The sequence below is a fragment of the Somniosus microcephalus genome, chromosome 12 (genome assembly GCF_052327205.1).
Source record: "Somniosus microcephalus isolate GS21.2 chromosome 12, FLI_Smic_1.0, whole genome shotgun sequence".
NCBI classification, from domain to species: Eukaryota; Metazoa; Chordata; class Chondrichthyes; order Squaliformes; family Somniosidae; genus Somniosus; species Somniosus microcephalus.
In genome coordinates, this window is record NC_140998.1 from 203,820,351 (window position 1) to 203,836,109 (window position 15,759).

The 15,759-nt window shown below is 41.3% G+C and overlaps 1 protein-coding gene and 1 pseudogene across 1 annotated transcript; one reads left to right on the forward strand and one right to left on the reverse strand.

Annotated features, from left to right (window-relative positions):
- Positions 1-242: 242 nt before the first annotated feature.
- LOC147109932 (putative G protein-coupled receptor 139) lies at positions 243-6,726 on the reverse strand (annotated as a pseudogene).
- Positions 6,727-7,102: 376 nt separating this feature from the next.
- Positions 7,103-13,209, forward strand: LOC147109933 (neuropeptides capa receptor-like). Its single transcript, XM_086002431.1, has 2 exons — positions 7,103-7,202; positions 12,308-13,209. The coding sequence occupies exons 1-2, from the start codon at positions 7,103-7,105 to the stop codon at positions 13,207-13,209; spliced, it is 1,002 nt and encodes a 333-aa protein (XP_085858557.1).
- The last annotated feature ends 2,550 nt before the right edge of the window (positions 13,210-15,759 follow it).

Consider the following 15,759-nt stretch of genomic DNA (forward strand, 5'->3'; position numbering starts at 1 on the left):
CTTTACTAATACTAGCTTTGGAATTACCGAATTATTTAATTAATTGAATTTGAAATTCCTCAGCTGCCGTTGTCGGATTTGAACTTTCAACTATCGGATTATGAGTCCAGACCTCTTGATTACGAGACCTGTAACATAGACACTACACTACCGTACCACTAATTTTAGGCTTACTCCTGCCACTATTTCTCATGTTCTTCTGTTCTATGTTGAATTGTAAAACCAGTAAGCCTAATGTTGATCTACTGATCTAAACACGTAACAATCTTATTCACTGGGTATTTCACCATTTTCTTTAACTCCTCTCTGAATTTACTCTGGGTAACTGCATAAATAAAGGTGTTTGTGCAGCAGCTCAAAAGCAGGAGCAAATATACGGTTTGTTGAAGGATATAAACCTGGTCATCGTAACCTGTGTAAGAATAGGTGATGTAATAAAACGCACTACGCACTTGGTTTGAGCATAAAGCAAGGCTTTAATCAACCTGTTTCAGAACATGGAAGTCTAGTTGTACTTCACGAGTTCCTTGTCTTACAAAATGTTCCTGGCATGCTGGGCCCAAGGCCGAGTATTTATATTCCTTGGACGGCGACACCAGCTGGCCGTCAAGCGTAATTTCACGAGTAGTTTCTTGAATGATGAGGTTTATAACAATAGGTATTAGTAATTTGATAATATAAGTAATGGGCTGTGTACGTCAGCCACAACACTTTAAAATTGCCGGATATACTGAAGAGTAAAATGATGGATTTCCTGCAGGATTCCCTCTCAGGATCAGGGTTATTTTCAGTGCTGTTCTTGCCCCACACTGCACTGCGGACTCTGATGGCTGCTAATAGATGTCTTACACTCAGAGCATTGAGTAGCAAAATAATGAAAAATGGCAGAAAGTGAGTCGGTATGCAGCCGAAATAAGAACAAGCTAGCCATAGGGGTGAAGCATAATAGCTTGATATTATCTATGGCAATTTCTTAATTATATACATAGGTTCATATACAAAGTACCAGGCGATGTTTTTTAAACAGATCAGAACAAGCACCGTGCCTACAATCGCATTTGCCGTTTCCTTAGTGCAATATTTGTCTTTGTGCTTCTGGTAACAAATGGCTATAAAGCGGTCAAAAGTGAATGCGACAGTTAACCAAACAGAACAGTCTATGGTTGCTTTAACAAGGACGGTTTTGGTCCGACATACCGGAGTAAGCAACAGATAATATCCGGGGAAGTAAATGGAGATGATCCTTTTGAGTATGACCGAAAAGATGACCATGAGCAAATCTGCTGCAGCCATGGCCACCAGATAGTAAGTGATGCATTTGGAGAGACTGCACTTTCCCTGGGACAGGATCACAATCGCCATGATGTTAACTGTAGATAAGGGTGGGAAAGCAAGAAAATTATTTGCAGACTTTAATGAAAAGGACCAGTATGTGTGCACATCATAAATTTGGGTATATCTTGATATTCAGCGATTAAAGTTAATGCAAATTAAAATCGGGATTGATGTAAAACGGACTGCACACTCACTATCGCTCGTTTTACAGTAACGGAAAAATTCAAGATCTGCACCATTGCTACTGCATCCTGCATGCGAACATGTATACTATTAAATGTAGGTTTCAAATTTTGACATTAAAACATCAAACAGAAATGTAAATAGTCTGGGTTATTGTGACATCATATTTGGAAGTCATAAGAAGCAGCAACTTATTGCCTTCTTCTAACTCTGACCTCTTGTCCATCCGCCCATCATTGGCGGCTGTGCTTTTCAGCCATTTACGCCCCAGACTCTGGAATGCTCTCTCTAAATCTCTCTACCACTCTCCGACCCTTTAAGGCCGTCCTTAAAAAATATCTCTTTGGCCAAGCTTTTTGCTACCTCTCTTAGTGTCTCCATCTTTTGCTCGTGTCCATTTTTGTCTGTATTTGTGAAGTGCGAAAGGATGTTTTGCTGGTTAATGGTGCTACATAGTTGAACATTGTTGTTGGTAAATATATTATGTAGTAATCTCAAATTACTTTGATCATTGTTTTGGTGGAAGCACGAAAGGTTTGAGTAAACATTTATTAATGGCTTCCCTACAATATCAGATAAAGGAATTTAAGACTCACGTACTATGCTTTCCGAAATCTATTACGCGACAGCCCGATGTTAAAACCATTGGCTTACAAAGATTATTACATATTTTGAATTCGGGTGGTATTTATTTAATTATTATGCAAAATAAGCAAATTACCTACTTGTTGAATTTGTACTTTAGAAAAATACTACTGAAAATATCAGTAAGGTGATCAATCCGAATATTAGTTGTTTCAATATTTATATTCGGAATTAAAGTCACTGTGCATCTTACGTAAATCAACCCAATTGACATTAGAAATGTTTATCAACATTTAAACTACCTTAACTTTTTAAGAAGAAAAACTTTTCAGTCACAAGCATCAATAAAACACAACTTAGTTTAATTAATGCTCTGTTGCATACTCAAATTCTAATAACACAATGCTGCTCTTTCACGTATGACAACCATAGTTATTTGGAGGAGGATGTTATGCAACAGATTTAAAAGATTACATGCGCCGAGCTTCACTCTTCCCTTTGGAATTGATGAGACGAATTGTAAAATTGCAGTGTGTCCTCAAGACATATTACATTGTAAATAAATGTAATTATCCTGACCATTATTGATGGTTTCATGGGAAAGTACGATGTATTACGTTACGCTGAGTTACATGGACATGAAAATCTGGGATTCTTCCTCATTTCACCTGTCCATAGATCTCAGAGATTGTGATGCAGGCAACTCAACCAGCCTCAGAGATGCCGGTGGAAGAAGTAACATCAATCAATGATCTTCCGTATGAACAGTGCGAGCTTGTGAGTGGGACATGCTCCTGGGGACAGGATCTAGCCGATCAATAAAGTTCACCTTCAACTAAAGTTAGAGAAATCCGAATTCTATAAGGCGCTTAAATGGGTCTAAGGGTTCAGGCTATCGCTCCCTAAAGGAAAGGAATGACTGAAGATCTTACCGTCCTCTGGATAGCACTTTTAATAAGTTTAACTAGGCTGTAACCTTCTGGATATTATGAGGCTCCGGAATACCCCCCGAAATCTGCAACAAAAGTGTGTACAGAAATTGGGATCGCAAGATTGATACAGAAATATCTGTGAGACAATTCCAAGAATATACAGATTGATTTAAGAGCTGACATTCATTTAACAATTGTTGATTCAATCGCAACTTTTACAGTTCAAAATGCAATTAGATTACACAATCCTATTCTCAGAGATCCTTATTCTCAAATCTTAACTTCGTTACATTTCCACACTTCTACTTATTCTTAATGCAGAATTTCCACCAAAATTAAATACCTTAAATACCCGAGACTCAAAGTTGTAGGCTTACAGAGTGGTTCTGAAGCCGAGAATCACTTGCCTGTTTCCAGCGACTTCTGTTTTCCCATTTGAAAATCCTATCTTTTATACTCTTTTTTAGTGGTTTATTCTTTGAAGTTAACTGCTATTGTAAGCTAATTATTTTATTCATTCTCTCTGTTGATTTATTTCTATTCTTACTGTCAATTTAGCTGCTTCATGCATAATTATGTCTCTACCTTTAGGTATTCCAAAAGCTTATCATAAAACACTATGATTGTAGACTTTATTTGATGCCATTCTTATCACAGGACTTTCATTCAATTCTTAATATTGGCTTAACTGGTTAAAACCACAGACGTTGTGAAACCGTGGTGTTCCAAGTTCAATAGAAAAACAATGTAATTGCTTGGTGTATTTTTTGAAGTTATATCTTCAAAGTGTTCTGCAGGTATCATATTTACTACCTGTAAATTAAAACCAATTTAACCAGGGTGTTTCATGCGTTTCTAGCTATCGCAATCTAATGTTTCCTGTCTTCCAAGTTTAATGTAAAATCTATTTGACCAGCAGGTGCTTCTTTTACTTGATGACATCTTTTCAAAGGCACATGGTTTTTTAATATTCTGTTTCTGTTTCCCTGAGTGTTAGCTTATAACACTTTAAATTAGGTCATTCCATTGTGTTGCTCCCAAACTCCAGACCTTTTGGAAGCGCCAAACTGCTATTTCAATTGGGTCATTGTATTAGCATTAACAATCAATTCCCATTTTAGTGCATGTTGTGTTTACAACTTGTGTTATCTAACCATCCCATCTCAGAAGCCTGTTTTTTGTTTGCAGCCTGTGTCTTCGAGGCTTTAGATTTTTAAACTCAATATATCATGTATTAATAAATATCAGAATTCTGATCATATTATGGCGTATCTATTGAAATATGGCTTATTCAATCACATTAGTTCATGTACTAAATGTAACAACCATCTTCACCCAATTGAATTATATCAATGTCACATTTATCACTCTGCGGCATTTCCTGTGACTTTCTAATGTAACTTTGTGGAGATGTTCCTGTGTGGAGGAGTGCATCACAGGTTCTTCAGAACGATACCCTGTCAAACAGGATTAAATATAGAGGACAGATTGCACATATTAGGCTTGCTTTGCTTTGAATATAGACGATTGAGGGGTGTTCTAATTGAGGTGTTAAAGATTATTAAAGTGGTTGATTGGGTAGATAGATGGAAACTAATTCCTCTGGTGGTGTGTTCCAGAATAAGGGGACATAAACTTAACATTAGAGCTAGGTAGGGATGATGTCACGAAAATCGTAATCAAACAAAGGGTCTTAAAAATGTGAATCTCTCTCCCAAACACTGTTGAGGAAATGCCATTTTAAAATTTCAAAACTGCGATTGGTAGCTTTTTGTTGGGCATGGATATTAATGGTGATGGAAACAGTGCAGCTAAATGGAGTTAAGATAAAGATAAGCCATGATATATTTGAGCAGGCTCGAAGTGCTGAATGGCTGACACCTGTTGCTAAGTGTTGACTTAAAACAGAGTACATTTTTTATTTCATTTGAGTAATAATGATTTCAATTATCTGGTTGCAATCATTTTATTCTTTATCTTCAGCATAAAAATAAATTTTAAAGCAGAGTATGGCCACAAAAGGATCACATGTACCTAGGCATGGGACCTTTTGTGCTACTTGAACAACGGAAAATAACTTATATTTATAAACTCTTTTCTTATCAAACTGGAGATGGCATTTTCAGATATTGTAGTCTCTGACGACTGCATAGTCCAGAGGAACACGTCTGCATTTTCTTCAACATTCTGCAACAACGTTAGTAGCACAAAAAAACAGTGCTTTTGTAAAATATCCAAGGCCGGTTGGTTGCATTTATCGGCTGTTTATGAATAAAATTCACCTCTCTCTCTCTCTCTCTCCAATCACACGAACCAAATGTTTGCCGTCATCGTTTGCATTAAACATGAACCCTTTCAGAAGCTGAATTAACCGAGTTCCATTTGCCAAAACTATGTTCCTAAGATTGAGATCAGATAACTGGGAACAGGCTGGGGGTTGAACCGGGGCCGTTCCTGCTGTGTGTGGCACTGTACCACACTGACTGAGATCCGTTCACTCAGCACAGGCCTCGTCTGGAACATTTGCCCTTCTGCTCTATGAGGTGTTCAGTACCCCGCCAGGTGAGAGGAGCTAAGAGCACAAGCTGGGAATAGAGCCTGGGCGTCCTCCTTCTCTGTCTGCAGCCCATTATCAACTAAGACAGACCAGGATGATCTGTTTGGTGATCGACAACATGCTAGCTGAACTGAGCTAACAGCAGAGGCCTTGGATCAAAGCTGGGATCTTGCTTCTCTGTGTGGGGCTCAGTACCACACCAGTTGAGATCCGCGAACAGAACAAGGGGCAAATGGCAACCGAATATCCTCCCCATACCAAACTGCCCTGACCCCCACAAAAACCCGCCCCTACTCGCCACATCTACCCGCCCCACTCTATCCAAAAACACAGACCCATCCCACCTAGATCCACCCCACACGGTTCCACCCCTTCCCTACAGACAGAGGGCCCCTCCCTTTCACTCTGACCCACCCCTCCCCACACAGTCTGCCTTGCCCTATACACAGAATGCCCCTCCCCTCCAAACAGAACCGCTCCACCTCCCAATATGCTCCGCCCATCCTGCGGAGAAGGGTGCCCCTCCCCCACAATTATCCACCCCTCCCCCCCACACGGATCCCCCAGTTCCCCACCCATACACGGACCCACTCCCTCACACAGAGACCCACCCTTCCTCTAGAAAATTCGCAAACGGAGCATCCATTCACCATTCAGATTCACCCCTGGGACCTGTGACATTCTTGTTCGGTTTGTGCCTCAGTACCACATGGCTGTAATCAACTAAGAGAGCACAGGTCATGGCAGGAAACTCGCCCTTGTCTGCTCCGTCTGGGTTTCGGTTTCATAAGTTGGGTTTGCAGACAGTTCGGTTGCAATCGAAAATCGAAGCTAAGGTACATTTTGTTTTACCTCTTTTGCCCAGTGCAACACATGGCACATTGGAAATTCTACCTTTCTTACATGCCTTCGCCTGATGCTCCAAAATTCAAGCCCGCCTCCCCCCCCAGGTTTTTCTTCCTTCCTTCTTTACTCCTCTACTCCCGCTCAGTTGTCATGTTGCTGCATCCTTACCTACTCTGACTTTCACTTTCCGGTTCTCACACCTTCAAGTTTCCTCTGCTCCGTCCATTGTATCTCAACGAAGTCACAATTGACCCGAGGGTCACATTTCTCAGCTGCACCAACCTTCATTTGTGTCTTGGACCTAATCAGTACAGCTCAACATCAATCCCTACCAAGCACCAGCTCAGAGATTGGCATACATTTACTATAGGGACTACACCGCTGGAGATATCTTCACGGGGAGAGAAAGCAGGCAGGAGCTATGGTGGGGTGATGGGACACCATCGATTACAGTTCGCCAGAGAGCGAAATCATACACTAGCAGTGCTGCAGAGGCCTTTCGAGGGCCTAGGCTTCCAAAAAAGGCTGCTGGTTTTATACGTGAGACGCTATTTGCACTAAGCAGCATGATAGTGAGCTTGACTGCAATTGCTCCCCTCATGGTGGAGTCCACAACTATCTTGTGTCAGGCTTCTTGCTGAGTGTGGGTTAAAATCTGTCCAACATGGGGCGAGTGGTCAGCTCCATGAACACAACACTGGCGCTCATCATGTTGGAGCCTCTGCTGACAATGCTGTCAGTTTCCATGGCAACTTGCCCTGCAAGTAAGCTTACATTGCTGGCCACATTTCCATTGGGGGTCGAGGGCGGACAGCATTCAGAGAGTCTTGCAGAACATCACATCTCTCCTGCTGTTCTGGCACAGAGCCGAGTTACCATCACAGGAGCGTGGTCTTGGTTTCCGGGCAAAGCAAGCCAGCTTACCACTTTCAGAATATTGCATTAATATTAATCTAACGAATCCAATAGTGAATCCAGAGAGTGGTGAGAATGTGCAATTCGCTACCACATAGAGTGGTTGAGGCGAATAGCACAGACGCAATATGGGGCAGCTAGATTAGTACATAAGGCAGAAAGGGATAGAATGTTATGCTGAAATGTTGAGATGAAAAGGGGTTTGGGGAGGTCTGTGTGGAGCACAGACACCTGCAGAGACCTGTTGGACAGAATGGCTTGTTTCTGTGCTGTGCATTCTATGTCATTATACGTATTTTCTTTCTTGGCACCTGCTCATGAGTTTGCTGATGCTGGAGTTCCCTTCCAAAGATGCTTGGTGCATCTGAGTATCTCAACGAACTCACCATTTTGACAGCGAGAGCTGGGTGAATCAGTGTCCATTTTACATTCTGCTGTGAGGGTGGTAGGGGGGGTGCTCCCATGCCTTCACCGCCCCACGTCCACTTCTCAGTGAGGATCAGTGCATGGCGATCAGGATCGATCTCACTGGCTGATGTTTGTGAATTTCAAGCCTGTGACTTCGAAACTAAATGATCATTTAAAGGAATATCAGCAAGAAAACCATGGCAGGAGACTGCTAACTGTAACATGTTATTTCAAATGGAATATAAGGAGGGAGATTGGAAGGATGAAACCAAAATATGTAAAATAGAGGTACATGAAACTCTTTATTATCCGGCACCAATGGGACCAGCGTGCTACCGGTTTATCAAAAAGTCCAGTATACACACAGATATAGTTTTTAAAAGGTACGAGAGCTCCGTACACAGCAACAAATCCAGGCTTCCCTGTTGCTTAGCAACATGTGCAGGAATCCGGCCACAGACCAAGCGTACCTGTTGCTTAGCAACAAGTGCATGAACCCCAGTTACACAGCCACAGATCCAGGAACTGCCACTAATATGAAGTAAAACTTACCTGAAACTACTCCTGAATTTTGCCGGTTAAAAAAATTAGGGCAGCCGTGTTTTTCGGATACGCCACCTGCAGCGCGCCCTTGAAATCAGTAGGAATAAGAATGGGACGATTTCTTTCAAGAGCGCCCTATCAAGCCATCAGCTGCAATTAGATTATTTCACTTAAAACAGACAGGCTAAAATTAGAATCCTTTCAAGGGTATATGACTGTTGGACAAGGTTTTCGTTTGCTAAACAAATGTCAAAATAATATTGGATTGTTAATACTGTGACATCATTTATTTCTCCATGACTGCTTCAAATCCAATGATGCGAAAGCAATTTGTTTGTTTCACTGAATGTCACTAACATCAGTAATGATGTTGCATAATTGACTCACTGGAGACTTCCCTTAAGTATATATCAGGGACGGGTTTTAGCTCAGCGTGGTGCGTGTCCCAGAACCGTTCTCTTCACAGCCTGAATCTAACAGAAAATGCATGAACCAGTTAAGGGTCTGGTATATGCCATTTATTATACAACTCTTGCGGCTGTTGGTGTTCCAGGTAAGTCATTTTATTGCCATCGAGTTCATTATATGAATAAGTGATTTCATGTTTCTTGCTGTGTCTGTTACATAGAGAGAACTTATAGCACAGAAACTGTCCATTCGACCCAACTGGCCTATGCCGGTGTGTATGCTCCACATGAACATTCTCCCACTCCTCTTTATATAACGCTACCCGTATAACCTTTTATTCCATTCTCTTCCACGTGTTAATCTAGATTCTAGGTGGAATGATGAAATGGAACTAATTTCAGTCGAGGTGGAAACTTGTAATCTGAACAGCCACTACTTTCGGTGACCTTTTTATTCCTTTCTTCCCCATGTGTTTCTCTAACTTCCCCATAAATTCCTCTAGGCTATCCGCCTCATCTGCTCCTCATGGTAGCACGTTCCACATTCTAACCACTCTCTGGGTAAAGAAGTTTCTCCTGATTTCCCTGATTTAAAAAAAAATTGTTCCTGGGATGTGGTTATCGCTGGTAAGGCCAGCATTTATTGCCCATCCCTAATTGCCCTTGAAAATGTGGTGCTGAGCTGCATTCTGGAACCACTGCGGTCCGTATGGTGAAAGTACTGTCATAGTGCTGATACAGAGAGAGTTTCAAGATTTTGACACAATTGGTTTATCAGTTCCTCTCTTATTGGTATGAACCGAGGTTTTGGTCATTCCCACAGGTGGAAGCATATTCATAGAAACATAGAAGATACTAGCAGGAGTAGGCCATTCGGCCCCTCGGGCCTGCTCCACCATTCAATGCGATCATGGCTGATCATCCAAATTCGGTACCCTGTCCCAGCCATCTCCCCATATCCCTTGATCCCTTTAGCCTTAAGAAATATATCCAGCTCCTTCTTAAATATATTAAATTAATTGGCTTCCACTGCCATCTGTGGTAGAGTATTCCACAGGTTCACAACTCTCTAGGTGAATTAATTCCTCCTCATCTCTGTCCTAAATGGCTTACCTCTTATCCTTAGACTGTGTCCCCTGGTTCTGGACTCCCTGGCCATCGGGAACATCTTTCCGGCACCCAGTCTGTCCAGTCCTGTTAGAACTTTATAAGTTTCAATGAGATGCCCTCTCATTCTTCTAAACTCCAGTGAGTATAAGCCCAATCGACCCAATCTCTCCTCATATGTCATTCCTGCCATCTCAGGTATCAGTCTGGTGAAACTTCGCTGCACTCCCTCCATGGCAAGAACATCCTTCCTCAGATATGGCGACCAAAACTGCACACAATATTCAAGGTGTGGTCTCACCAAGGCCCTGTACAACTGCAGCAAGACATCCTTGTTCTTGTACTCGAACCCTCTCACTATGAAGGCCAACATACCATTTGTCTACGTCTAACTTAACTAATGAGGGGATGGACATATGAGGAGAGGTTGAGTAGATTGGGACTCTACTCATTGGAGTTCAGAAGAATGAGAGGCGATCTTATGGAAGCATATAAGATTGTGAAGGGGTTGGATCGGGTGGATGCGGGGAGGATGTTCCCGATGATGGGTGAAACTAGAACTAGGGGGCATAGTCTTAGAATAAGGGGCTGCTCTTTCAAAACTGAGATGAGGAGGAACTACTTCACTCAGAGAGTGGTAGGTCCATGGAATATGCTGCCCCAAAAAGCTGTAGAAGCTACATCATTACATAAATTTAAAACAGAAATAGACAGTTTCCTAGAAGTAAAGGGAATTAAGGATTATGGGGAGAGGGTAGGAATTTGGACATCAGTCTAGGTTTGAATCGGTCATGGCCCTGTGGGTAGTGGAGCTGGCCCAGGGGCCGTGTAGCCTGATCCTGCTCCTATTTCGTGTGTCTATTTCTGTTAGATTCAGGAGATGGTTCTGTGATTGGCGGTTAGGATCAGATCAGCCATGATCTTATTGAATGGCGGAGCAGGCTCGAGGGGCCGATTGGCCTACTCCTGCTCCTATTTCTTATGTTCTTATGTTCTTCTACTTTAATATATAGACTTGTATCACATAATTCTTCAGCCTTCCCTTTTCTAGGGAAAGATTCTCAAACTGTTCAATCCTTCCTGATAGCTGAACCCTTGCAGTTCTGCTATCATCGGTATAGTTCTGGTGTGCACCTCTTCCAGTGCCTCTCTATGTTCTTTATATAATGGAGACCAGAAATTTAAGCATTACTCTAAGTTGCACTTTATTTTCCAGCTTGATCTCACTTTGAAATTAGGTATAGTGGAAAAATGACAATTGTAAAATCGTAGAATGAAGCTATCAAGACCAAGTTTTCTGAACCAGAAATTTTGTTTTTCGAGTCCCCTACCCTCTGCCCAGTTTCCGTTCTCTTTTTAAGATGTTTATCCACTTTAATCTAAAACCAATTATGAATTAGGCGTGTGCCATGGCGCCTGGTCACTTATTTCATTTCCTATCAAAAACAACAAATGCAAAAATGACCTAACCTCTCCTTTGGTTCTTTGTTATTTTTTTATTTTGCTTTTCCTGTAGTTATACAGTTCTTCCACCAGAGCAAATATTTCATTCTCTCCCTTATTCATCTAATGGGAATCGATTAGATGTCTGAATAATTTTACCTCTTAAAATCCCTATTGAAATGCAACGATCTCCAAGTTCTCCAGCATGATTTGACAATTAAAGAAACTAGTTTCCAGGATGATGTTAGTTGATTTTCTCTGCTCCCTCTCCATAGCCTTTGTATCCTTTCTAAGGTAGAGTTCAGAAAACTTGCCACAATAGAATAAGTTACCAACTTGCCATCGGGAATAAAACTGGCGTTGCAGATCAGCCGCCCATTATAGGAAAAGCCCGATTTTCAACTAGACTTATTTCAACTGCAGGCTGCCAGTGGTTTATCTGATGCCGTGGCTACACCAAATGCAAGTTTCCAGCACCATTTCAATTAGTTCCATTTAATTCCACTACCTCCCCTCCCACAGCTATTGTTGCATTTTTAATATTGTTTTACGTTTAACAGGCACATACAATGATTTTCTTTAGAACACATTTTAATGATTGTTTACTTTCAGTTTGATACTAATCTAACCAGTCGGTTGGAAGACTGACCAGATTGGGTGCAATGCTGGATTACCTCTCCATTGAAATGAATGGAGTTAATATTCGGTGCTTTATAACCACCGTTACATTGGATGGCGTGTGTTTGCCGCCGGCCCAGTTAGGTTAAAATTACGATAGCAAATCTATTTCATTTCCTGTTTCTTTCCAGTCTTGAGAAAGAGTTTGACACGAAACATTGACTCTATATTCTATCCACGGATGTTGCCTGGCCTGCTGAGTTTTTCCAGCATTTTCTGTTGTTATTTAGGTTAAAGTTACCCTCAGTCACGACAAGGCAGCTGGATTCGTTTCCTTCCACAGGGGCAGATATGAAACATTGAATTGCAGCCAAAGTCCTGATGATTTCTCCTGGGAGTCTTTTCAATGACTTCCCTCTTTCTTGCAGTTAACCTAATGGCAATTGTGATCCTGTCCCGGGGAAAGTGCGGTCTCTCCAAATGCATCACTCACTATCTGGTGGCCATGGCTGTGGCGGATCTACTGGTCATCATCACCGGTGTGATATTTAACCGGGTCATCGGCATTTACTTGCCAGTCAGCGCCTTGTCCGTTACTCCGGCGTGCCGTCTCACAATGGTCCTAGCTTATGTTTGCAGAAACTTCTCTGTCTGGTTAACAGTCGCATTCACCTTTGATCGGTTCGTCGCTATTTGTTGCCAGAAGCTGAAAATGATATATTGCACCGAGAAAATTGCAGCGGCGATTGTAGGCACGGTGTTTGTTCTGAGCTGTTTGCAAAACATCCCCTGGTACTTTATGCTTGAGCCTTTGTATTTTGTTAACAACCTACCAATGCTCTGCCGCATCAAACCTAACTTTTATATATTAGCCACGTGGATAGCATTTTCGTGGATCAATTACATTTTAACACCGTGCCTTGCATTTGTTCTTATTTTACTGTTCAACTTTCTGACAGTGAGACATATATTAGTCTCCAGTAGAATCCGTCGCAAATTGAGGGGCAACAAAACTGCTGAACACAACGTTGATCCTGAGTTGGAGAACCGAAAAAGATCCATCATTTTACTCTTCGCTATATCTGGCAGTTTCCACATGTTATGGGCGACATACACCATATATCACCTGTATCAGCGAATCAGAAGCAATTACGTCTCTACAGGTTACAACGACCCTGCCTTTACCATTCAAGAATCCGGATATATGCTTCTCCTTTTGAGCTGCTGCACCAACACGTGTATTTATGTGGTGACCCAGAATAAATTCAGAGGGGAGTTGAAGAATGCAGTGAAATATCCGCTGACAATAATCGTCAAATTCATTAAATGACGGAAAGAAATGGGATCGACTGTTTTTAGAATTCAAGTCAACATCTCTTGTACCTGTGAGCTTTCTGCTTTGGGGTGGCGGCTGGGGGGGAGCTCCATTCTCATGTAGTTTAATCACGCTGGAAGTAGCTTTGCTTGTTCGTGTTTTATATTTGATGTCTTTCTTGCCCCTTGCGGTATTCATAAAAAGACCGAATTGATTCATAAAACCTCACTTCAAATCAGTGGTAAGTGATAACAAAACATGGTATTGCTTGATTCCGCTGTTCTTTTGGCTTCAAAGATTCCCAGGAGGGCATAATGTGACATGCAATAAATGTTGCCTAAATAAGTTACTACTTGTGAATGAAGGATAACACGATTTTCAATAAGGTCAAGACTGGAAAAGACAAGAACACGAGATTTAACATAATCCAGGTTGAATATGTTCATCATGATGTTAATGCTGTGCCACTTGTACTCCGTGTGGAAAAGTTCATCAGGCTCATGGGTTCCAAACCTTTCTACCGAGAAATTCACATCCATAGTGTTTACCCATTCTATTGGGGGGCTGTACCTGCATTCCAGGTAGAGATATGCTCTTAGTAATCGAACCTAGATATTATAACTGTAGGTTGGCAAAAGCTATCTCTCTGAAATACCCGATACCAATTGAGTAAGGTTACTGCTGATGTTTAGTTGGTAAAGATAATGGCCCAGAACTTCGGGTCGTGGGCTTCCCGTGGGTGCAAGCCTCCGACCTGCACTTACCTAGCGCACCGGCCGTTGAGCTGTGGGTCCACGTGTGATTCTGATCCTGGGCCTCCTCCAACTGCCGGCGCGCAGTTTTCACGTATCCCAGGGGTGTAGTTAGTTTGAAGAGTCCCCTGGGATCACGTGTGCCATGGAGAGCCAATGGTAGCAGGGAATGCTTCATTCATAAGTTTGACATGAAGAACTGTCAAACCTATAAATACTACAAGCCCCAAAACATCACTGAAATTTCAAGTAAATTTTAAAAAAAAATCACATTTTTAAAATAACTGTAAATTACATGAAATAACTATTTTAAACAACAATTTAATTTTTTTTTAAATTAATTACATTTTCTAACGGGTCTAAAAATAAACTTACCTTTCTTTAAATTATTTAAAAATAATAAACCTGTGGAAAGATTTGTATAATTTTAATTAATTCACCACTTACCTTGTTAAAAGCAGGCCTTGCGCCTGCTTTTTAAAAGTGTAACTGCTGGAGCCCCACCCTCCCGGGAAAACCTGCAAAAAAAATGTAAGTTCAATGTGCAGGCACTGCCTCTCCAGCGCACGCAGTCCACCTGTCAACCCCTTCTTTCAAGGGAACAGAAGTTCCAGTTTCCCGCGCATGTGCAGTGCATGCACGAAACTGGCACATTCGTTGGATCTGTGCGTGAGTACCCAGTGTGTACTCATGCGTGGGTACCCGAATTTCTGGGCCATTATAATAACATCGCTTAACTCAGTTAATGATTCCTCTATCAGCCCTTCAATCAAGCTAAATAAAAATAATAATAATATTAAACTTCCAGGATTCCAATACGTGCTTTACAGTGTTAGGTCTTTTCAGTTTGTGTAGAGTTACATTCAATAGGAATGTGTCCTCTTATGTTTCAGTCAGCATCGTGGACAATATCGAATCACTGTAGAAATGTATGACCCAGTTGCTGATGTAGCAGTTTATTTTTCACGTGCAAGAGTTACGTTTCCTCTGCAGTCTATTATTTATAATCTCAGGTATGTTTTTGTCAGGTCATCCATAGGCGGTTCAAAATTCTAATTATGGCTTACGCGTTATTACATCGTAATAAAACACTGTGTGATACGAGAATGTTACATTAGAGTACATGTACAAAATAGGCATATTGCTTTGTAGGGCAAATGTAGAGCATTCAAAGTTAAGTGCCCTGAATGATAATGGAAATAAAAGTTAAAATAAAACAGAAAAGAAGGCTTATGACAAATTTTAGGAGCAAGATTCAGTTAATAACTAGAACCATTATGGAAAGCACAGGAGGTAATTGAAATAGTTAACATGGTAGAAACCAGTGAGACAATTAGGTCTCATCATCACTGATGTTAGTTCCAGTCGTTTGCACAAACAAACTGAGCGAATTGTTTTTAATCTAAAGTTTGTAATACAGTTGAATGTTGTTCAAGTTTATTATATGGGTTTAATGGGAAACACCCAAAAGGCCAATTGTTATTTTGGTAATATATTTCTGAAAATAAAATTGAAAGGTGACAAAAACAGTGTCTTAGAGTGGTTATCTAACCCAACTTCGATTTCTGGCCTGTGCTGAGGTAGATGAGTTGTCCTTAGAGTGATGGTGGGGCTGATGAAATTGTTTGACAGTCAGCAAGCTGCAAAGTCTGAAAATCAACCCGGTTATACTTGCAAATGGTTATCCATTGATCCCTACTGGAAGTGCATACATGCTATTATGATCAATAGGTGTTGGTACGGAATGTCAGCACATTGGCCCAGAAATTTGGGTCGGAGACTTCCCGCGGGTTCAAGCCCCCGACCTGCACTT

What these genes read in the sequence shown, in the direction of transcription:
- LOC147109933 (XM_086002431.1), top strand. Translation starts at nt 7,103, where the DNA reads ATGGGGCGAGTGGTCAGCTCCATGAACACAACACTGGCGCTCATCATG. An exon ending in CATGGCAACTTGCCCTGCAA is followed by an intron (nt 7,203 to 12,307) that starts GTAAGCTTACAT and finishes TCTTTCTTGCAG; the next exon opens with TTAACCTAATGGCAATTGTG.